The sequence below is a fragment of the Muscardinus avellanarius genome, assembly GCF_963383645.1.
Source record: "Muscardinus avellanarius genome assembly, chromosome: 11".
Taxonomy (NCBI): domain Eukaryota; kingdom Metazoa; phylum Chordata; class Mammalia; order Rodentia; family Gliridae; genus Muscardinus; species Muscardinus avellanarius.
This window is the reverse complement of record NC_137797.1, coordinates 54,896,614-54,921,417: the sequence shown is the minus strand read 5'-3', so window position 1 is coordinate 54,921,417 and position 24,804 is coordinate 54,896,614. Positions and strand designations below refer to the sequence as shown.

Sequence of the window (24,804 nt, the reverse complement as noted above, 5' to 3'; positions counted from 1 at the left end):
TGTTCTGGCAGGCAGCAAAGCTGGACACAGCAGAGAGGGCTGTGCTGGATACCAGCCTTGCCAACTCTAATGCCTCTGCTAGAAACTCATGATCAACACCGGCATTTGACTTCCAAGTCCACTATGAGAATCGCTGGAGGTCAATGACAAGTATGTGGTTAGAACATGCTAAGCTCTCTACAAACACAGGTATTGCTATGATTTGTCATTGCCTTGGATTTTAATTCTATCCTGACCATCATTTTCTCTCCTTATGCCTTAGCTCCTTTAACCTCATAGAGATTTCTGGTTTTGTAAACATCAAATTTGCTATTATTATGACCACTACTTAAATTTTTGAAATGTTTCATAAAGAACAAATGGTTCTTCATCTTTTACTAAAGAGAGACAGGCTCTGTATTTGGTATGCCAATCACACTCCTGCTCCCAATAAGTAAAGGACTGGAATAGCTGAGTTCTTTCATACTACGTTCTGGGGCAAAACTCATCAATATTAGTAGTATCCTCACAAAAATTTCTACATAAGAAAAACACATCTGGGTGTGGTGGCGCATGCTTGTAATCCCTGCACTTGGGAGGCTGAGACAGGAGTATTGCACAGGTTTGAAACTAGCCTCAGCTACTTAGTGAGGCTCTCAGCAACTTAGTGAGGTCCTGTTTCCAAATAAAATATAAAATAGGGCTGGGAGTATAACCTGGGAGTAGAAAGCCTGTGGGTTCTGTCCCCAGTACCACAAAAAGAAAAGAAAAGAAAAGAAAATACATTAATAAAAAAGTGTCTAGATACAAATTAATATTTAAAAATCAGAAGCTTTTCTGTATACCAAACATAAATCCACTGAAAAGAAATCCAGAAAACATTTCCACTCAGGATATCCTACAAAAAAAAATACTTAAAAACAAACTTAACCAAGGAGATAAAAGACCTCTACAAATAAAATTACAAAACAATGAAAAAAGAAGAGCTTAGAAGATGAAAGATCTTCCATGTTCATGGATAGGCAGACTAAATGTCATCAAAATGGCCATACTTTCAAAAGTGATCTACAGATTCAAGGCAATACCCATTAAATATTCAAGGTCATTCCTTACAGACATAGAAAAATGAAACCTTAAATTCATTTGGAACAACAAAGAAAACAAAATAGCCAAAGTAGTTGTCAGCAACAAAAACCATGCAGGATGAATCACAAAACCTGATTTTAAAGTATACTACAAAGCCATAATAATAAAAACAGCATGTTATGGACACAAAAACAGATACACAGACCAATGAAACAGAATAGAAGACTCAGAAACAACTCCACATACTTACAGCCAATTGATTTTTGACAAAGGGGCCAAAAAAAGACAATGGAAACAAGATAGACTGTTTAACAAATGGTGTTAGCAAAACTGGTTAACCATATGTAGAAAAATAAACCCTACTTCTCACTCTGCACAAGAGTCGATTCAAGATGGATCAAAGACTTGGAAATTAGAACAGAGACTGTGAGGCTCCTTGAAGAGGGCATAGGTCCAACACTGCAACACACAGGCACAGGTGATAAACTTTCTCAACAAGACCTCAAAGGCACAAGAAACTAAAAGGCAGATCAATATGTGAGATTGCATTAAACTGAAGAGCTTCTGTACAGCAAAGGAATCAAGAACCTCAACCGAGAGCCAAGAGAATGGGAGAAGATTTTTGCCACCTACTCCTCCGATAGAGGACTAATCTAGAATATATAGAGAACTCAAGAAACTTAGCACTAAGAAAACAAATATTCCAATAAAAAATGGGCAAGTGAATTAAATAGATGCTTCATGAAAGAAGAAATCCAAATGGCCAATAAACGAATGAAAAAAATGCTCAACATAATTAGCAATTAGAGAGATGCAAGTTAAAACCACCCTGAGATTTTACTAACTCCAACTAGAATGGCAATCATTCAAAAAACACAAACAACAACAGATTCTGGAGAGATTTGGAGAAGTGGGAACTCTAATACATTGTTGGTTGGATTGCAAATTAGTGCAACCTCTTTGGAAAACAGTATAGAGGATCCTCAGAAGAATGGGAACAAATTTACCATATAATCTAGCAATACCACTTCTGGGTATCTGCCCAAAAGAATGGAAACCCAACTACCAAACTAATGGGTGCATATCTATGTTCATAGCTGCGCAATTCACAATTGCCAAACTATAGAACCAACCAAGATTTCCATGAACAGATGAATGTATTACAAAACCATGGGATATGTACACAATGGAATCTTACTCAGCCATAAAGAAGAACACAATTACATCATTTACAGGAAAATGGATGGAACTGGAGAACATTATGCTAAATGAAATTAGTCAGTCACAAAAAATAAGAAATAAGATGCTCTCTCTAATATGCAAAAGCTGGGAAGAAAATGGGTCATCGGAGGAACTCTAGAGTTAGGAGGAGATACTATAGATGAGCAAATAAGGTGACCTAACGGAGGGGAATGAGAGAGAGGAAGAGGAAAATTCTCTAATGTACATGATATACATTAACAAACATATCAAAGTCAATCACTAAGCCAAATATAAGAAAGAGGGAGAAGGAGGAAATGAGGCAGGAATCGAGTAAGGGCTAATTGGGTGATGTGTGTATGTATGCCTATATCATCTTGTACTCTACTAAGATATATGACTACAGTGCATCAATAAAAAAAATTTAAAAATATAAAAAATAAAAAATACATTCCCTTGGAGCCGGGCGTGGTGGTGCACGCTTGTAATCCCTGCGCTTGGGAGGCGGAGACAGGAGGATTGCGCAGGTTCGAAGCCAGCCTCGCTGGCTTAAGAGACCCTGTTTCCAAAAATAAAAAATAGGTCTGGGAGAATAGCCCAAAGGTAGAAGGGCTTCCAGGAACCCCAGTACCACACACAAAAAAGACCCCAAAACAAAACATTCCCTTAAAAAAAAGAAACTCTATTTTGTGAAAATTCCTGTAACTGTTTCTATTCAATAAAAAAGTTTCTTATTTAAAAAAATAAACAATGGCCAGGTGTGGTGGCGCATGCTTGTAATCCCTGTGCTTGGGTGGCAGAGACAGGAGGATCACACTGGTTTGAAGCCAGCCTTGCTGGCTTAAGAGACCCTGTTTCCAAATAAGATATAAAATAGGTCTGGGAGTGTAGCCCGGAGATAGAAGGGTTTCCAGGAACCCCAGTACCATAAAAAAAAAAAAAAAACAATGAACAAAAAAAATTTATAAGTAAACCTCAGTGGCTACTCTGGTAGAATTTAGCTTGTATCCTTTATCTACTGTTCCCTGGAGGCCCATCCATTTTCAGGAAATAAAAGTGCCCATGATTGGGTGACATACCTATCTTGTCACAAGGTATTATGACTTGGAAAAATTACTTGCCAGGTAAATGAAAGTCTCATCACTATTTGAGGTGTTCACTGTAGTTTCTTCACCAAACAATATCATCTCTAAAAGGTAACAACTTCACAACTTTGACATATCATTTCCTTTCAATTTTTCTACCCATCTCAGGACTTAACAGTGAATGCCACCATAAAGACTGGCTGAGTGAAGAGAACTACAAAAAAGCAAATTGGATATAAGCACTCCTCAAAGCACTAACTCAGCTACAAAGGTACCTCGCACCTGTGCGTGTGTTCTCCAAGCTGTTTGTTTACTTATGTACTTTTTGGACCGACAGTCAAGGTGACATCTGTGAAATAAATTCTACTCCTGTACACTTTAGTGTACTACAAGAACAGCTCTCTAATGGTAAGTACTTGGGGAAACCTCTACACATTTCTTTTAAAGCCAGAAGTGAGGAAGAATAAATGGGGTCACAAATCATTGGAGAATATCTTATGTCCAGCTTCTAAATTTCCCAATCCACCTTTGTGGAAAGCTTGCTAAAAAATAAGATAATGTCTTCGGTGAAACACTTTATTGTATTGTCTGCCTCCTATCAACCTGTGCTATAAGGAAAAGATTTGCATTGAACACATGACCACCAGATGATCTTATGGCGGTCATTCTGCTAGTGTTTGCTGAATGTTCATGATTTATCAGCTCTAAGAAGAAGGAAATGCAAGGCCAGCCAAGTGAAAGTATTTAATGTGTTCAATATTTTGGCACTGAAACAGACACAAGTTCAATAAAGATATTCTCCTGATGGAGCAAAGGGCGAGTCTTTGCAAAACATGGGATTCAACAGTGACAAGTTCTTTGTTCCCCAAAGAAAGTACTTACCTTGACTCCCATAGCTGGCTTCTATTCCAGACCCATCCCACGAGTCCACAGCACTGTCCACGCTGGGCACGGTGGATGGGTACATGTCTGAGAGCTTGCCGGGCTTCTGTGCTGGAGAAGGGTCCTCCTCTACGTCTCCCACGTCACTCAAATGACTGGGGATGGGGAACTTCTTGGGACTTGATGCTGACTGGGCTTTAAAGACAGGGAAGAAGATTAAGTATCAGGGTAAATTTAAATAAGAAGAGACTTAGAGATTAGTCAGTCTCAGAAAGTGAAGATCCTGTTTTCTCTTAGATGTGCAAGCTAAAGAGAAAATAGAAAACATAAGGGACTTTAAATAATGTGGAGAGAAACCAATAGAGTGGTAGCAAGGGCCTGGGGGAGGGGTAAAGGAAAAGGAGAGAGGATTGAGGAAAGAAGCAGTTTAAATAATATCACGGCAATATATGAAGGTATTAGTGCCAATTTCACTACATGGTATGGGGTGGTAGGAGGAGCTGTGGTGTGGGATGTGGAGAGATATAGACAAAGAGCCGTGTGCATGTATTTTTTTTTATCACATTGAACCTCACTATGATGTATAATTGCCATGCACTCATAAAATAAGTTTATAAAAACAAGAAGAAGAAGAAAAAAAAGGAAATCCAGAGACTCAAATACTCTGTGTCTGGGCAGTCATTTCCCTAGGAACACACATCTAGACACTGGCACATTCTTTTAGGGAAGGAGACACACTGGAAGTCCTTAATTGAAACTCTCGACCCACTCACCATCTGTCTGTTTCTTAATTTTCAAGGTGACAGTCTCTCCGGCCATCTGTAACAAATGGATGGCTTCACTCAGAGGCTTCCCCTTCAAGCTGCTGCTGTTGATGGCTAGGATTCGGTCTCCTATGTGGATTGCACCAGTTCTGAAATACCAAATTGTAATAGGGAAGGTGGACCTAATCCCTGCAATCAGCTGAGTATCAATTCCCCGACATGCTTTATACATTCATAACAATAAAGACTTGGCAAGGGTCTCTAGAAGTCACTTCTAGTAGCTTTCTCCTGGGCCATGTTATAAGATGCCTGCATCTGTTGTGAATTGCATTTTAGTTTCAAATAAAATTTAAAATATTAGTTTAATTAGTTTTGAAAATGGACTTGGGTATTTTTTAAACTCCAAGAAAGCTGAGTCATATGGTAACCTTTGACAATTCTAAGGAAATGAACTATGTTGAACAAATATAGTGATATGTAGCATGGGGTAGTCTTTTTTCCCCTAGATTTTAAATGTTTGCTAAAATCAGTATCCTGTTCACAAAAAGTGAGGCTTAGGTAGATGGTGATATGTATCAGACCTTGGTGGGACAGAGTCTTTTCTATTGATGATTTTTAGGAGTGTGTGTGTGTGTGTGTGTGTGTGTGTTGTGGAAGGAGGGTACTGGGGATTGAACTCAAGAGACATTTTATCTCTGACCTATACCATTTGCCATTTTAATATTTTTGTTTTTTGAAACGGGGTTTTGTTTGGTTGCTGAGAAACTTGCAAAGTTGCTGATTCTGGTCTTAGACCTCCTGTCTCAGCCTCCCGAGTACTGGGATTACAGGCATATATCACCACACCCAGTTGATTCCAAGGATTGTAAAAGGCTGAGTACCAGGATGAATTTGTGCTACATTTGACTTCATATCTGCCACCTGCCATCAGAATCACACCTGTGTGCCTCATTTTAGCCTCTCTGAGTATTAGTTTTCTCATCATCACAATGAAGATAATCATCTCATAAGGAGGTCCCAAAAATTACATAGGAAAACATATGAAAAGGGCTTGGCCTGCTGCTTGGAATATGGATTAAGAAATTAAATTATTGATTAATAAGCTAATAAACTGGAATGCTTTTCCATTATCTTCCTATTCATATCCAATTCTGATCTAGTTGATTGGAATTTACAGTTCTGACGTTTACCACCTGTCTTTGTTGGGAAGTGCTGGATGGGGAAGGGGAAGACCCAGAGTTGGGAGGCTTGTGATGGTATGAAAACTCATCTGAATTCCATGTGCCAGCCCCTGGTTGGACTGGCTCACTCTAAAAACAGTGAATGAAGGAATGAACCAAATTCCTGGGCTGCTGGTGACTGAGGGCTCTGGCCAGTGCTTGCTTCCAGGACTTTGGCAAGCTGTGCTAGCCAGCAGCAACTGGGGCTAGTGAGGTAACACAGACTGGGGGAGGATGCAGGCTAGGAGGGGCTCTATAGCAAGTCTACTATTCCATCTACTTTTATGGATTTTTCCCCTGGGGGGGGGGACAAACAAAAAAGATCTCTATTCTTTCATGGATCATTCAAAAGATCTGGGTTGTAAGCCATAAACACTTTACCAAACCAGATCAATATTAGTCTTTTCATTATCCCCCCCTAACAGGCATCTAGGAGGAATACCCTATTCAGTCTGCCAATATCAAAATAACAAATTTGAGCAGAGTTACCCTCTGTTCTTTCACCCTTCAGATGAAGGTGTTAGATAAGCTGATTTCTGAGGTGTTTTGTAGCTCCCCCATTCCACGATGCTGCCTCTATTTTGCACGCCATTGTCTTTAAATGTCAGCATGAGTGATGTGTTTGTGTGTCCTTCAGCTAGGTCACTGCAGAACAGATCTGGCTACTGGATTTTGTTATATGTCCAACACACATTGCAGAAAGAATGCAGTCCAGCAGTAGGTGGAGAGTGGGTAGGGGAATGGGCATCCTTGCAAAACAAAAACAAAAACAAAAACAAAAAACAAAAACAAATGGACTTTCCACATTGCAAGATGTAAGGAGGGTCACTATGCTTTGGTTCTCCTAATCTTTGAAGACGAAGCCTGTATCCTCTCTGGAAAACATGGCAGCTAAGCACAGTATCTGTCAGGGAGCAAAGGCTCAGCAAATGTTTGCAGAATTGAATTAGACAAGGCTTTTAACTTTCTTGAACTTTAGTCTCTTCTTCTCAAAATGGATACAATATAAATCTACCTCTGGTGGGTCATGGTCAGTTTATACATTTCTGGAGTAATATCAATGCTAAGCCCATGACATCTTTTACTGCCTGTAAGGTGCCCCTCAAAAGCAAGTCAGAGCTCTGCTTGAGAGTTCTCAAGTTCTCAAATCAGTCCTTGGTGCGGATTAAAAAGTCAGCAGATAAACAAAGAGAGGGGAGCATGTTCTTATGTGGCTCTGAGGAAGGAAGCCCCTTTCAACATAGGTAATTATAGCAATTTCTGCAAATTTTACCTTTCAGCTAATCCCCCTTTGGTCAGGCTTGAAATGATTATAGGATCGAACGGCTCTTCAGTTCCTGAAATTGTGATGCCAAGAGGCCCCCCATAGCGCTTCAGCTCCACAGTGTAAATGATTGCTCCGGAACTTTCTTGCTCATCTGCAATAAATGCCAAGAAGTCATAATTGGTTTCTTTGGAAAAAAAGCAAAATAATAAGACATATATATTCATACATAAAGTACAAAATTCAAAACATCACCATCAAAGCATTATGTTTCAGACAATAATTGTTTTTAGAAGTAGCATTTCTTTAATAGGGTCTTACATTCTAATATAGGGGTATAGTTGTCATCTGTGCCAGCACACTGCCTTGTGCCGTGTGTGTGTGTGTGTGTGTGTGTGTGTGTGCGCGCGCGTGTGTTTCTGGTACTGGGGAGGGAACCCAGGGGCCTTTACCTCTAGGCTACACTCTCAGGCTTGTTTTATGCTTTATTTGGAAACAGGATCTCACTAAGATGCTGAGAGCCTAAGTAGCTGAGGCCGGCTTTGAACCTGTGTGATCCTCCTGTCTCAGCCTCCCAAGCACTGGGATTACAAGTGTGCGCCACCATGCCCAGCTATGCCCTGTGTTTTAAATCTGTGAGTGAGCCGGGTGTGGTGGCGCACGTTTGTAATCCCAGCATTTGGGAGGCTGAGATCAGATGATCGCGGTTCGCAGACAGCCTCAGTTACTTAGTGAGGACCTCTGCAACTCAGTGAGACCTGGTTTCAAAATAAAGAATAAAAAATAGGGCAGGGAGTGTAGCTCGGAGGTCAAATGCCCCTGGGTTCCATCCCCAGACTCGCGAATAAAATAAAATAAAATAAATAAAAATAAAAATAAAATAAAATAAATCTGTGAGTGATTCACCCAGTTGGGGCTGCAGGACTTTCAGACTGTGTCCATGCCTAGAATTTTGTTAAGTAACTGATAAATTCAAAATACTAAAGAGTCATACCACAAATGGAATACACATATGGCTGAGGAGGTAACATGGGAGAAAAGAGTCAGTGACAAAGAAGCAATAGGGTTGTGGAATTTTCATTTTCTGGCTTTACACAGAACTAACTTTCAATATGGGAAAACTGATTTTGCTTGGGAATGGATCATATGAGAAGACATCATTAAGTAAAACATAGAGAGGTTACCTTGAAAACAATGCCAGAAAATCTAGAATTCTGTACACAGCCTTCCACTGACAGTGTCTTAAAATGTTAGTCCTATTGATGAAGTCATGGGTACAGCAGGGGTTTGAATGATTATCTCTCCTCTGCTTTTGAGAGTAGGAGCTGTTTTAAGTCAAGTTGCCAGATTTTCATGTACTAATTTTGGCTATTTAATATTTATACTAAGGAAGACATTTCTGAATATGATCTACGTCAAGTATTAGCCAGAAATGTGTCCCGGGCCACCCTCAATGTGGTGAGTGACTGTGACAGGGTTGTAATTGTAAAGTCTCAGAACTCAAAGGCTTTAACTTGCTTATGACATGCTTAAAGTTTCTGAGAATTCGTGTTTATTCCTTGGGCCCAGGACCTGTGCTTGGTCGAGGAACTACTTTCATTTTTTGTACCAATGGACACAAGTGAAATGGTCCAGTGGCTACCTTAAGTAAACAGTCAGCTTTTACAGGCAGACTGTATCATAGTGAAAACTTAACACAGCCTCATTTTTGCAATGCGAAGCTGTTCATTTATAGTATGAAACCCTGAAATAAAAAGGAAAAGAAGAGCCTAAGTTAACAATTCAATTATCAGTGCATAGTGAAGAATTATGATGAATATAAAATCAAAGTCCATAGAGTAATGGGGGAAGGAATGTGCCCACTCCTGTCAACCTTTGCTTCACCTCTGGCCCGAGACTGGGAGTTCTGGGATGTAGCCATCACATCCACTTCCTGAGTGCTCAACTCCTCTTAAGTGCCATACACTGAAATCTGCTATCACCCACTGCAACACTTAAATCGACTTCCCCGCTTAGGGCATAAAGATTGTTAATAACTGACTCAAATTTATATTAGCAGATGAGAACACCCAACATCAAGCATACCATAGATCTTTTTGATAGTATGTAAACTTCTTCCAGGCTGCTGCCTAGGTTGTGGCCAATAGGCTGGTCATGATGTGCAAAAAGAATCAGCGGGGTGCAGGGTAATAAAATGGTGGGCAGAGGTCGAAAGCCTCCATTTTAGCCAGGCTTCTTTCTAGTACTTGGGAGGCTGAGATGGGAAGATTGCAGGTTCAAAGCCAGCTTCAACAACCTAGTGAGACCATTTCAAAACAAAAAAATAAAAAGGGCAGAGGGTGTTGCTTGGAAGTAGAATGCCCCTGGGTTCAATCACCAGTACTGCACACACTTACACATACAAAAAGCCAACATTTTTCTATTGTATAATTTTTGGTTGACCTGCAGAGCTGGATTTGATTTCTGATGAGTAGGGTACTTATTATTGGGTAGGTTACATGTCCTTTATAGCCTATACCGACACCTATATTCTGGATGAGTCCTTGATGGATAACCCCAGGCACAGTTAAATACTAGTTCCTTTGGGGCACTCTCTTCGTCATTCAGAGCAGGTGGCTGTGCCATTGCAAAGTCCTTGACTATTTCATGACTATGGCTTGTGAGTGGGTGGCAGGCATTTGGGATTTGGGTGCCAGCTCTTTATGTGAGGTGGTCTGGGGGAAATGAGAGTTTTCCAGAATCTGGAAACCAGGAACTTGTAAGAAGTTTCAGTTGACACTTCAGTCCAGAGGAAAACAAACACTAGCCATGGGAAGGAGCTTGGGTTAGTGCCTCACAATAAAAGAAGAGGGACTTGGTCTTAGCTCATCCTGCAAGCAACTCAGAGTGAACACTCTCATTTTTGGACATTTCATCACAAAGATGACAAAATAACACAGATATCAAGGAGAAGAGTTTATGAGAGTCTATATCAGGCCACCTTCTGTGGAGACACTTTTTATTAGGCATTTGGGGAGTTGTTATAACTAGAAGGCAAACATTAGGGTGAGTTTAGAAAGTGATAGAGATGCAAGTCAAGAAATCAGCAATGTCTTAAATAAAAGTGTACATTCTTGTGACCACAGGGAATGGGAACTGGATGAAGTAAAAGTGCATTCAGATCATAAAAGAAATGGAAGTTGATTTATGATTTTTTTCAACAAATAAGTTTCCAGAAACAAAATAGGGACAGGGAAGATTTAAGAGAGATTATAGCCCAAAGCAAGAAGTAGATCTTTGGGGATCCTCAGTCAAACAAAAGCAACTTTTTTTTTTTTTTTTTTTTTTTAAGATTTAGTGCTTTTCAAAAGTTAACTCAAGATTGATCAAAGACCCAGAAGTTAGAGTAGAAATTTTGCAATTGCTAGAAGAAATCACGGGATCAGCTCTTCAACACATAAGCACTGATAGAGACTTCCTCAATATGATACCTATGCCTCAGGAAATAAAATCAAGAGTCAGTAAATGGGATGGCATCAAATTAAAAAGCTCTACACAACAAAGGAAACAATCAAGAGTCTGAAGAGCCTACAGAATGGGAGAAAGTCTTCACCAGCTACTCCTCTGATGAAGGACTAAAATTGAGAATATATAAAGAACTAAGAAAACACTAAAGAAAATAACCCAGTCAAAAATGGGCAACTGAGCTGGGCGTGGTGGCGCACGCTTGTAATCCCTGCGCTTGGGAGGCAGAGACAGGAGGATCGCGTAGGTTCGAAGCCAGCCATGCTGGCTTAAGAGACCCTGTTTCCAAATAAAAATATAAAATAGGTCTGGGAGTGTATCCTGGTGGTAGAAGGGCTTCCAGGAACCCCAGTACTACACACACACACACACACAAAAAAAAAAAGGCTATTGAACTGAGTAGAAATTTCTTAAGAGAAGAAATATAAATGGCCAACAAATATAAGAAGGAATGTCCAACATCATTAGCAATCGGAAATGCAAATAAAAATGATATCAAGATTCCTTCTAACTCTAGATAGAAAAGCAGTAATCTAGAATACAAACAATAATAAATGCTGGTAAGGACGTGGGGAAATTTACATGGTAGGAGTGTGAATTAGTACAACCCCTATGTAGATAATCAAAAGATTAGGAATGGAACCATCATATGACCCAGCTCTACCACTCCCTGGTATCTTTCTAAAAGAATGAAAGTCATTACTACAGTGATAGCTGACATCTAAGTTTACAGTAGTAGAACTCACAATAAATTATGGAACCAATCTAGGTACCCATCAACAGATGAATAGATAAAGAAAATGTGGTATACATACATGATAGAGTTTTACTCACTCATAAAGGAGCAAAATCATGTCATTTGTAGGAAATTAGATGCAACTTAAGAACATCATGGCCAAGTGAGATTAGCCAATCTCGGAAGGTCAAGAACCATCTGTTTTCTCTCATTTATGGAAGGTATAGAGGAAACAGAAAACAAAAGGAACTTCAGATAACAGAGGAGAGAGACCAGTAGAACAATGGAAGGAGATGGCTGGAGAGAAAAGGGGAAACATCAAATGATGTGATATCCATAAACATCAAATGATGTGATATCCATAAACATCAAATGAGGTGGTATCCATATGTAGAGAGTGTGGAGGAAGTGTGTGGGTAGGATATAGAGGAAAACACAAAAATTTAGTGCTCTTTCTTTCTCTCTGGATATGACTCTGTCTTTTTCTGTTTCTCTTCTATCTAGATGTACATATATTTAAAAATCTGAAAACTGGGCATGGTGGCGCACGCTTATAATCCCAGTACTTGGGAGACTGAGGCAGGAGGACCGTGTGGGTTCAAAGCCAGCCTCAGCTATTTAGTGAGGCTCTCAGCAACTTAGTGAGACCTTGTTTCCAAATAAAATATAAAATAGGTCTGGGAGTATAGCCCAGGCGTAGAAAGTCCTTGGGTTCCGTCCCCAATACCACACAAACACACACACACAAAATCTGAATTGCATTTCCTGGAAATAAAAATGTTGAGTTAATATTTGATGATTTTAGAATTATTGCTAATATTTTCAAATGGGATGATGTCAGTTGAGTGTTTTAGAAGAGAATATTTAGGGATACTTTAGTAATATTTATAAGAAGAAAGGGTAGGATGCCTGCAATTTCTCTGCAGTTATCCAGGGTTTGGATGGAATGGAGAAACTAGAGTAGGAGTATAGATGAGGTCACAGTGGTTGTCAGCTAATATCTGTTGACGCTGGGGGATGCATGATGGTTCGTTACTCTATTTGTCTTTATTTTTGTATACACTGAAAAATTTGCAAGTTTTTTTTAAAAAAAGAAAATAACCTGAGTTCTCTTGGAAAACCCTACACAGATACCTTGAGTAAACTGGTAATTTAATTAGCCCTGCTCCGTCTTTTCATGATGATGGTTATGGCGGTTGTCCCAGCATGGCCTTATTCAGATCCTACGACCCATCTGGTCACAAGGCAAGGCTCCCAGCCTCCCATTCCCACTTGCTTTCAAGGCCCTGATTTGGCTCTGCCCACTTTACCATAGCAAGGGTTCCATCCCAAATGGTTTTGCTGCCTGAGACTCAGCTGCTGCCTCTCCCCACAGTTGATTTCACCAACGTTGCCAACACACAATTCTTTTTCCTCTCCTCTTCCCAGAATATATAATTTAATTAATTTATTTATTTAGTACTGGGGATTGAACCCAGGGGCAGTATGACTCTGATCTACACCCCCAGCCATCTTTTGAAACAGGGTCTCTCTAAGTCACTGAGGCTGGCACCAAATTTGAGACATTCCAGTCTCAGTCTCCCAAATTCTGGGATTACAGGTGTGTGCACCACACCCAGCAACTTAAATTATTTTAAAATGAGAAACAGTAAATACTAAGAAATAAGATTCAGTCCGGTAGAGGTGAATCCTCAAAGGACCACAAACTACTGCCATGTGAGATTATCTGAGATTCTTTGCTCCCCAAGAACCAATTTTTGTTCTCACGGAGAATGCATGTTCTGGCTTGTACTTTTCACTCCATGTTTTAACTGCCCTTGTTTCCTTCGCTAGTATAATAACATCTTGAAAACACAGGTTTTTACCTTCATATTTCCATTGCCTAGAACTACATCCAGCATTAGGGAGAAATCCTTAAATGTTTGGAAGAGACAAAAGGCTGAATGACTGTTAGCATGTGTCAGGTTCCCAGGAAAAGCTCTCCAGGAGAGCTGGGGGCCAGAGCCCCCTGCCATGCCAAGGTCTACTCTCATTTTCCAACACAGGCCATGTGAAACCAATCTGTCTCATGGGAAGTGTGAACCCAGGACCTGGGCTGCCTTCGTGGGACCAGCAAACCCAGAACTTCCTCCTGCCAGGGTTCCAAGAGTGCAGAGTCAGCTTCAGGCTGAATTTCCCATTCCATCTGCCTTCTTGGTCTATAGCCCAACTGGCATCTGAGGGGCCCTGTCGCTTAGGAGGAGGCTACTAACTGCCATTTAGAAAGCAACGCTTAGACCACTTTGGAGGTGGAAACACTCCAAGGTTCTCTCTCCTGGGGGCTGCTCCAGCTTGCGAAGCTTAGGAAGGAGCAGCTAGATTGTTCAGCCAGAAGAAGGACTTTCTGAGAAGGAAAAATGCAGAATCACCAGCAAGTTCCAAAGCAAGCCTAAACAGATGTTAATGATATTATAAGCAGCTTTTATATCACAACAGAAGGCTTACAACTATTAGTAAAAGATGGGAAAGGGGGCCAGCCTACTTGTTTGTTCTGCTCAGCTCTAGTTAAGAAAATTAATGGGACCCCGGAACAGATGCAAAATTGCTGCATTACTTATCTGCAGTGTTATTTCTGGGCTTGTTGAGCGCTGCCTGTTTAACCGAATGAACACTGTCTGGCTTGAATCCATAACGGCAGCTGCTTCTGTGGCCAAATCGGAGGCTCAGATTTGGGAGAGAGTCTTTGGAAGGCGGGCCAGTCAAAATTCACTTCAATGAAAATGATGGAATTAGAGTATGGTGAGGTTTCTTGGAGTTGGACAGGTCTGAGAATGTAAACCATTTAGAATAGCACTCCATGCACTTGGTGTTGTCTGGTTCTTTTACCTGGTCAAGTCAAAGTAATGCACTAAGAGCATTCTACCCAGCCACTGAGTGTTTGAGAGTGGAATTCAAACCAGGTGCAGTGGGACATACTTCTAATCCTGGTACTTGTGTGGTTGTGTGGTTGCCTCTGTCTCAGGTTTACGGCCAGCCTCAGCAATTTAGTAGGTCTTCCACAACTCAGTGAGACCTTGTTTAAACATAAAAAATAAAATAGGACTGGCAGGATAGCTTGGAGATAGAATGCCCCTCTGTTCAATCTCCAGTGCCAATTGTGTGTGTAGGGGTGGTGGGGAGGTGTGAAATTCAAACTTCTTTACGGAAGTGATTATTCCTGAATCTCAAACTAGGTTCCTTTATGACAGCGCTTTTCAAATGTTTTTTTTCTAGGACAAGCAGCATTGGCATCATCTGAGAACTTTTCAGAAATGCAAATGCCCAGTCACCTCGCTGACCCATAGGAAGGGGAAGCTGGGGGAGGGGCCCATTCGTCTATGTTTTCATAAGCTCTCTGGTGACTCTCATGCACACTAGAGCCAGCACTGCGAAAGATCACCCATGAAGAAAGGGATGAGCACTCCTTCATTTCTATCATCGGTTCTTCCTGCAGCCAGCTTTATGCCGATCCCCCCGGCAGTGCTCCTGGCATAGCCAAGCTCACTCTTGGCAGCTTGTAATGAGGCATCTCTGCTTTTCCTATCTAGGTTTTAGAAAAAAAAAAAAAGTCTATTTCAAATTACTTAGCTTGGCTCAACACCAATGAGCTGAAGGAAAAAAAAAAAGAACCGAATAAAAGTCCAAATTTTTGAAGGACAGATTTAACTGGCAATAAGGCTATATCTGCACAAGACTGCTTGGAAATGCATAAAGATAATTTGCTTTGGATGGGACAAGCTGTTGCCTGGAAATGTTTTTCTATATAAATTAGAGCCTGTGAAGGTAAAGTACTGAATTTATGGTCTCTAAAAACAAGTTCTCTGTAAGAAATAAGATGATTTAAATCAAGAGAGAAATCATTAACAGCCATATATTTATTTGATTGTCAGAAAGGTGGTAATACAAAGCAGGCCCTTGCAAATCATAGGGGGAGATTTGGGAACCTCCATGTCTTTCCACAGATCCCCAAAGTATCTACTGTTTTGTGTTGGCTCCTTCTCAGAAGACTTGGCCAGATGTCTAGACTCTCCCCCTTTGCTGATATTGGACCCAGATGCAGTCAAGACAAAACAACAGGCTTTATTTTGAAAGCGTTACTTGCATCTTTGTGGACCTGGGCATTGGGTGGCCACCATTGTTCTGAAGCCTTAGACTCATGCAAGAGCCACCGGTCTCTACTCAAGTTATGTTCTGGAAGTGGAATGTGACTGAATCTGCATGGAGAAAAATATCTAAAGCCCCAAGTGCTCTAAAAAATTAGGTCATCATAAAATAAAGCTAAAATTAATTTAAAAACATTTAAGTAACGGATGTTAAAAGTATTCACTGGGCCTGATTAGGTGTAGACATTGTTGCTAAAATATATTACCTCCTTCTATCTTTAAAATAGCCATGTAAAGTGGCATTAAGTAGACATGTGGCGGGGTAGGGGTGCTGGGGATTTAACCCAGGGCATTCTACCTCTGAACCCTATTTTTTATTCTTTATTTGGAAACAGGGTCTCACTAAGTTGTGAAGGGCCTCACTAAGTAGCTGAGACTGGCTGTGAACCTGTGATCCTCCCGTCTCAACCTCTCAAGTGCTGGGATTGCAAGTGTGCACCACCACACCCCACATTAAGTGGAGATTTTTAGATGAGGAAGTGATGCTCAGAGAAGTCAGTTTGCTCAAGTTTTACAGATTGTCAAATGTGAATCCAGTCTAGTGTTCTCAGTCATTCCATTCTAGTAGGCTAGAAACAGTTAATTCAGGTGCTCTCAAAGGCTTCATTCAGTGTTTTAGTGAAACTAGTAGTCACTAACAAAACACTAGGGTCTCACTCCCCTGCTTTACGTGCCTCAGTGGCTCCCCTCCATGAATTTTGGGGTAAAATTCGCACTTTTTTTTTTCTGGTAGTGGAGACTGAACCCAGGGGAATTTTATGTCTGAGCTATACTCTCAGCTGTTTTATTTTTTTAAAAACAAGGTCTTACTAAGTTGCTGAGAGTCTTATTAGCAATTGTTTAAATTGCTAAGGCTGGCCTTGAACCTGATATCCTCCTGTCTCAGTCTCCCAAGTACTGGGATTACAAGCACGTGTGACCACCATTGGCTGAAAATCCACATTTTAAATATGCTTTGCAAAGTTCATCATGATTTGGCCCCATAGCCTTTCCAGCCAACTGCTTCTAAGTCTTCACACATACTTCATGCTGTAGTCACAGGTACCTAATGGGATAGCCATGCTCCTGCACTATCCGGCCAGGACCGACCCTTGGGAGACCAAGGCTGTTAGACTCCTACCCTTAAACACCCCAGGCTTAAATGGATGTCTCCACATTCTCTTAACATCTGTGCAAACACTTAGGATATTCATTAAAGTGTTAATTTTCAACTTTCTTGCCTCTCCCACTTGGTGATAACTGATTTAAGGGCAGGAATCATGCCTTCTTCATTTAAGAACTGATAGCTGCTAGCACAGTATGTGGCACCTCAAAGACACTATACAGATGTTGGTGGCATGACTGAGAAGCAAAGACTATTAATGACATGTGGAAATCCTTCTACATCTCCTTGGGTGAGATACATGGCAAAGCAAGGAGACAAGCACAGCTGTAATAAATGCTCAGATTCATTCTGAAGCAACATCTGTTAAACCCAACTGCAGTACTGGCCATCTTAGGAAATCAAGTTGTATCATATGTGGCTATAAACCACCTGTGAATGATTACGGAACCATCCCAGAGAGGGGAGGGAGCAGGCAGTTAAAGAAAGAATTGAGGAACTGGAGTGCAGAAAGTCCAATATAAGTATGAGCAATATTTTAGAGGATACAGAATACACATTGTATATTACCATTCAAAAATGTTGAAGCCAGGCATGGTGGCACACTGGATAGTGCCAGTACTTGGCAGGCTGAGACAGGAGGATTTCAGGTTCGAGGCCAGCCTCAGCAATTTAGCTAGAATTTCAGCAACCTAGCAAGACCCTGTTTCAAAACAAAAAATAAAAACAAAAAGGTTTGGGGAATTTCAGGAGGTAATGATAAATAAAAACAGTCTCCCCTCATCGAACACTGACTGTACCAGTATCTCTGTCAATAAGTTTAAACAGCTCTTTGAGGTGGGTACATGTTTCTTTTCTTTTTTTTTTTTTTTTTTGGTGGTGGTGGTGGTGGTACTGGGGGTGGAACCTAGGGGCTTTTCTATACTCCCAGACCTATTTATACTTATTTGTAAACAGGGTTGCACTAAGTTGCTGAGAGCCTCACTAAATAGCTGAGGCTGGTTTTGAACCTGTGTGATCCTCCTGTCTCAGTCTCTCAAGCGCTGGGATTACAAGCGTGCACCACCATGCCCAGCATATTTCTACTTGTACATGATAGAAAATGGAGCTGAATCTCAGACTGGTTAGGTAACTTGCTTAAACTCAAACATTAAGTGTGGTAGAGCTAGGCTTTAAGGTTTAATTTTAAAGCCATGTGCTTTTTATGACCACATAGACTGTCTTGAACAAATATGTGACCAAGTTTTACATTTCTGCTTTGAATTCAGCTACTCAAATTACATTTTCAATCTCACAAAGGAAAAGGAAACCAGGATAATCCTAATTCTTCCAAACAGATGATCATATGACAGTTTTCAAGTGGCAATCTAAAGTGTCTGAATGAATAGATACTGTGGTATGTCTATCTGAGGAAATCTGGTTTAGGTAAATATTTCCCTCACATCTATACTTATTGTCCTATTTTAGGTATACGTGTGTTTTTTAATGGAAGGATTTTAAAAACAAGATATCTTAAGCATTAAGAAAACTACTTAATAAGTATGATAATTACCATAATATTAGGCATAGGGATTATAGGAGAAAGATACGAAGTGGAGAAAATAAGCCAAAGGAGATCAGCAGCTAAAAATAAGATTGAGCTCCCCAAGCACTCAATTGTTGTCTCCTAAACCCCTGCCAATGCATCTGCACAGCTGGGCTTTGAATTCAGACACGCTGCCAACTGTATACACCATACATATTCATGTCTGTCTTGGCTTTTTCACTCTGAAAGGAAGGTAGCTGAGCTCTGCTTAGCTGGGCAAATCATGCAAATGGGCTTCTCCACAGGACTTTGCCTATTCTCCGGGATGGAACCCAGATGATGCTGGAGGCTTCAGTCCCTTCTTGAAATAAGTCTCAAGAGCAAGTGCAACTGAAGCAAACTCAAAAGGAGAGAAATGCAAATGTTAGCAGAAAATCAGTTGCTTGGGAAGTAGCAGGTACAAACCTGTGCCTATTTTTAAACATTGGTTATAGATATATATATGGATATAATAATCATCACCAACTGCACTGATGGGTATAACTACATATTTTTATTGTGTTACTTTGCATAGAAATTATAAACACATGGCCTGACATGACCATGAAACCTAGACCTAGGTGGTTTATGGGAAGATTTCAGACCATCAATGATAATTCATTATTGTTGGTTTTGTGATTTGGATCTTAAAGGCTCACGTGGTAAAGACTTGGTTCCCAGCTGTGGCACTGTTGGGAGGTGTTGGAAACTTTAGGAGGTGGGGCCTCGTGCAAGGAAGTTAGGTCATTGTAGGTGTGTCCTGAAAGCGGACATTGGGACCCTGGCCCCTTCCTCTCTCTCTCTCTGTTTTTGCGATGGGGCCACCATGAGATAAACAGCTTTGTTATATCATGTGCTCCCAGCCATGATGTTCTGTCAAACAATGAGACTGGCCAGTCATTGACTGAAATCTTTAAAACCTTGAACCAAAACAAATTTTTCCCCTTTCAAGTTGATTTTCTGTCACAATGACAGAAATTTGACTAATGTAGTTAGGATGAAAATATGCACATATGTGTGTATAAATGCATGTACATATTCACATGCTTATTATATCTACTCTTCAGTTAATAATTTTACTGAATTGTGGGTCTCTAATAAAATATACAGATTAATGCCATGAAATTCTCCTGAGTAACAGGTTTCTTTTTGTAGTTCCTCTGAATACTTCTGCTCCTGCTTAAATTAAACTTAAAGGTTTATAATAAATTATTTTTATTCTCAAACCTGCATTTGCCAGTTATACTTGGTATTATAGCTATGTCATTTAATTAATCTTATATATCTTATAAAATACCTATGTAGTTGATAACTTAGGCAAAAATATACTGAAAATTACGTAGACGAAAAACTCAAAAATATTGGAGAAAATAAAAATCTGGGTGAAGTAAGGAATAAGGTTGCTTTAAATTATTTTAATTCTCATTGTATTTAAATCAAAACAGAAGTTGTGTCCTATTGCATAGTAGGGTGACTGGTGATAACAATAACATACTATACAAATAACAAAAAACTAGAAAACAGAATTTTGAAGTTTTTCATCATAACAAAACCATAAATATTTGAGTAGATAGGTTTGACTTGTTTTAAACATTCCACACTTTATATGTGTATCGAAACATCACATGTTTCTATATTAATGTGTGTCATTTTATGTTTTATGTATCAGTTAAAAATAGTTTAAAGAGAAAAATCAAAACAAAAGTGGAAAATATAGGCTATTATGTATAGTGTCTAGACAAACAAAAAGTCTTATAACTACAATCGGCAGAATTATATTCATATGGAAGCCGGGCGTGGTGGCGCACGCTTGTAATCCCCGCGCTTGGGAGGCAGAGACAGGAGGATCGCGCAGGTTCGAAGCCAGCCCCGCGCGCTGGCTTAGGAGACCCTGTTTCCAAATAAAAATGTAAAAATAGGTCTGGGAGTGTAGCCTGGAGGTAGAAGGGCTTCCAGGAACCCCATTACCACAAAAAAAAAGAATTATATTCATATGGAAGACTTTACCCATAAGACTGGCAAAATTTCAAATGTTTTAGATATTTATCTTTTTCTACAGTTTTCAACTTTAGCTGACTTTTTCAATTAGTGGATTCTTTTCTTTCAGTTAACTCCAGATTCTTATCATACTGAGATAAAGGATTTCTACTGTAAGGGCAAAGTATGGTCCTTGCACCATGGAATCAACAGTTGGAAGTTTGTTAGAATGCAGAATTTCCTGGGCATAGTGCCCAGAAAATGTGTTTTCAGAAGCTCTTCAGGTGATTCTGAGGCCTACTCATTTCTGAGAAACAGCACTCCACTTCCACTGTGTTCACTTATTATGGGAGCCCTGAGGATGCACACAGCCCTTTAAGAAAGCAACAAGGAGCCGGGTGTGGCGGTGTACACTTGTAATCCCAGGATTCAGGAGGCTGAGACAGGAGGATCGCAGTTCGCGGACTGCCTCAGCTACTTAGTGAGGCCCTCTGCAACTCAGTAAGACCCTGCCTGTTTCAAAATAAAGAATAAAAAATAGGGCTGGGCGCCAGGTGTCATGGCACACTCTTGTAATCCCCACGCTTGGGAGGCAGAGACAGGAGGATCACACAGGTTCAAAGCCATCTCTCTGACTTAAGAGACCCTGTTTCCAAATAAAAGTATAAAATGGGTCTGGGAGTGTAGCCTGGAGATAGAAGGGTTTCCAGGAACCCCAGTACCACCAAAAAAAAAAAAAAAAATAGGACTGGGGGTGTAGCTCAGAGATAGAATGCCCTTGGGTTCTATCCTCATTACTGAAAAGGAAAGAAAGAAAGAAAGAAAGAAAGAGAGAGAGAGAGAAAGAAGAGAAAGAGAAAAAGAAAGCAACAGGGTACAAGATGTGTCAGGGTTCAGAAAAGTTCCCCTTTTATTCTGACAGCAATGTTTTATAGGTAAATAGTTCAAAAGAAGAAGAAAGGTTAAATAAAGATATCTATGATAGTACTATCTATGATAATAAGACAATGGGAAGCAATATATCTGAGAAAAAAAGAATGGTAAATAAATTGCAGACAGTATTATTAAGGGTTTGTAAAATGGTAAAATGTTTATAATACAAAGTTAAGTATAAATGTAACATTCACTATTGTTCTAGTTCTGTAATATAAACAACAAAAACCTTGTAAACAACTAGCTCCATCACCTTAGGGTAATATTGGGTGATGACTTTGTTTTCATCCTTAAAGAGTATTTAATACAATTAAAATAATGCTTATAATAAAATACCTCAATGATGTAATTTGAAAGAACCATCAATTAATTAAAATTCATACTATACTCTCTATGCACAATTTAAAGACTATTAACAACATAAAAAATAGTGCTACAAAGTCCCTAGACAGCTGTTGTACGTAAAACACTGAGATCTACTATCTTTTTGACAGATGGGCTGTTAGAAACGTCAGTGTTAACTAAGGATGCTCTCAATACCTGAATTGTCTTCATCTTTGCGGATTTTGAGCTTCACTAGGTCTTCACACTGCTGGAGGATCTGAACGGCATCTTCCATGGAACAGTTGTCCAGCCGGATATTATCAATTGCAAGTAATTTATCCCCAAGTTCCAAGGTTCCAGTTCTGTTAGTAAATGTACAAGCACAGAATCAATGAGGAGCACCTAAGGAGGGCATTTTAAAAGGCATTATGCATAATGTAGCATTATGGTAATCTTTGGAGGAAAAGAGGTTCTTCAACTCTTTTCAAATTGCACTTGATTGAAAACTCCTATTTTTTCAGTCTTATTTGGGGTGGCTAAGATGACATGAAACTGTAGAGTATTAAAAACTTTTTTTCTTCAACTTTCCTCACTTAAACCAGGACATTCACATATTTTTCACTAAGGAAGACTAAGTGAATGGAGGTGATGGACTGAGGTCTACAGAGACCCGTGTCCTCATATTCCTCTATCATAATATCACCCCACTCTGATCCCTGGCAACCAGATACCAGGAGAGGGCACGAGAGGGAAGTCCAGGTGGGAAGGAGTTGATGGAGATCTGAGACTTGGAATCTCTGTTATTTCTAGTTGTATCTAGAAATTCTTGGTGACCAGAGCAAAGATAAAAGATACAGATGAATCTGACACTGTTTGGAAAGTGTCCTCTTAGGATACTGGGTATGGGCCAGTACAGGTATGTTGAAAGTTTTGACCGTTTATAATAAAATGGGAAAAATAATGAGAATGTAGTGTATATGTGTCCATATGTGTATATGTTTATACCCACATATTTGTAAGAATTGTCCTTTATGCATTATATCTGTGATAGAGAGTGCTAATTTCCTAATAGTCACTCTCCTTTTCCTTGTCCTGAGTCTTCCCTTAAATATGTATGCTACAAACAAAGAATATCCCCCACTCCCCATCTCTTGCTTATCAAAACAGGAATGACTGGCAAGCAGGTGGGATGGCTCCTAGAGCAGCCTCCCTACCTCCCAACTGTTATATGACAGACAAACCTCTGTCTCCTTTGATTCATGATATTTATAAGTTTATTTTTCACAGCAGCTGAATACTATACCTAAACATACACAATGTCCTTCCTACCTCTGAGTGTTAAGATAAATAGATGAGATTTTCAAAAGTCCTTAACTGAAGCATAAAAAGGACACTAATAATCTTTTATCAGTACGAGCAATCACTTTAAAAGTGCCTTCATTTGTGCAACAAAAGTTTGAGGTTTCCTTGTATTCATGGTATGTTGGCTGAATAGAAGACATGAGTATTACTTAAGACTCTAGGATCTTGCAAGCACAGGAAGGACAATCTGGCATCTAGCAAAAACGTTTTGCAGCTATTATGTCTGTAAGGAGTACTCCTCATAATTGGAGCCATTTTCAGGGTTTTAGCTCCTGCTAAAAAGATGGAAGATGATCAGTGAAGAGCTCACAGTGAATTCATGGAAAGCAAAAATCATTTTCAGTGGATTGCTGTCTGCTTTGGGTACAGAAATAAATCGATATGAGGGGAAAGATCTATGTAGTCATTGACACTAGGGCTATCAAATATGATTGATTAATAGTGGGCAGTATTAAGAATATTAGCAAGGTCTGCCTTGGGTACAGAAGGGGTTATATCTGCATAAATTAAGAGATTTATTAAAGTAAACCATGAAACACATTTTTCTTACCTGTGTGCCACACTCCCTTTCTTGATATCTGAAATGACAAGCGGATCCCCTGGTTTTCTACTGGATGGTGCTATAAAAATGAAGGTAGAACAACCACATCTTAATATTCATGATTTGCACTCTTTATAATAGCTGTGCAAGTAGAGTTTGCAGGCAAACATGATCAGAAAAAGAATTAGAAAAATGTACAAAGTTTCTGGTCTAATTTCCTGGTCGACTTATATTGAGTCTTTTGCAGGGTGAGAAAATGGGATTTATTTTTACTTTTCTGCATATGGATAGCCAGTTTTTCCAACATCATTTGTTGAAAAGGCTATTTTTCCCCAGTGTATGTTTTTGGCTCCTTTGTTAAAAATCAATTTGCTGTGAATGTGTGGATTTGTTTCTGAATCTTCTATTCTGCTCCATTATCTCTGTCTACTGAGCCAGTATCATGCTGTTTTTATTACTATTGCTCTGTAGTATAGTTTGAAGTCAGGTATTATGATGCCTCCTTCATGGTTCTTATTGCTGAGAATTATTTTGGTTGTTCTGAGTTTTTTGTTGTTCCAAATAAATTTAAGGACTGATTTTTCTATTTCTATATCTGCAAAGAACAACCTTGGTATTTTAATAGGGATTGCATTACATCTGTAGTTCACTTTTGGAAGAGTAGCCATTCTGATAATATTTATTTTGTTTATACAAGAGCCTGGGAGATCCTTTCATCTTCTAAGATCAGATCTTCTTTAATATTTTATAATTTTCATTGTAGAGGTATTATATTCCTTGGTTAGATGTATTCCTAAGTATTTTATCATTTTTGATATTATTGTGAATAGAAATGTTTTCTGGATTTCTTTTTCAGTAAATTTATAGTTGGCATATAGAAAAGCTTCTGTTTATTTTAGATTGATTCTATATCACAAACACGTTACTAAATTTGTTAATCAGAGAACATAGGACCAATACTCCAATATATAAGCACAAGAGAAAAAGAGGCACTTCCTCAACTATACCCAAACACAAGAGATTAAAATGAGGTTTAATACATGGATTGCATTAAACTGAAGAGCTTCTGTGCAGCAAAGGAAACTATAAAGAACTTCACA

General features: G+C 39.5%; 1 protein-coding gene across 14 annotated transcripts in view; it reads right to left on the bottom strand.

Annotated features, from left to right (window-relative positions):
• Nucleotides 1–24,804, bottom strand: part of GRIP1 (glutamate receptor interacting protein 1) — a gene marked incomplete at both ends in the record, with an annotated part of 711,985 nt that overhangs the window by 44,270 nt on the left and 642,911 nt on the right. For all 14 annotated transcript variants that reach the window (XM_080705916.1, XM_080705922.1, XM_080705911.1 and 11 more), the window contains 5 exons: nt 4,233–4,427; nt 5,006–5,145; nt 7,490–7,634; nt 22,018–22,163; nt 23,714–23,783. In XM_080705916.1, the coding sequence (XP_080562042.1) occupies nt 4,233–4,427; nt 5,006–5,145; nt 7,490–7,634; nt 22,018–22,163; nt 23,714–23,783 (696 nt within the window). The remainder of the gene's footprint in view (nt 1–4,232; nt 4,428–5,005; nt 5,146–7,489; nt 7,635–22,017; nt 22,164–23,713; nt 23,784–24,804) is intronic.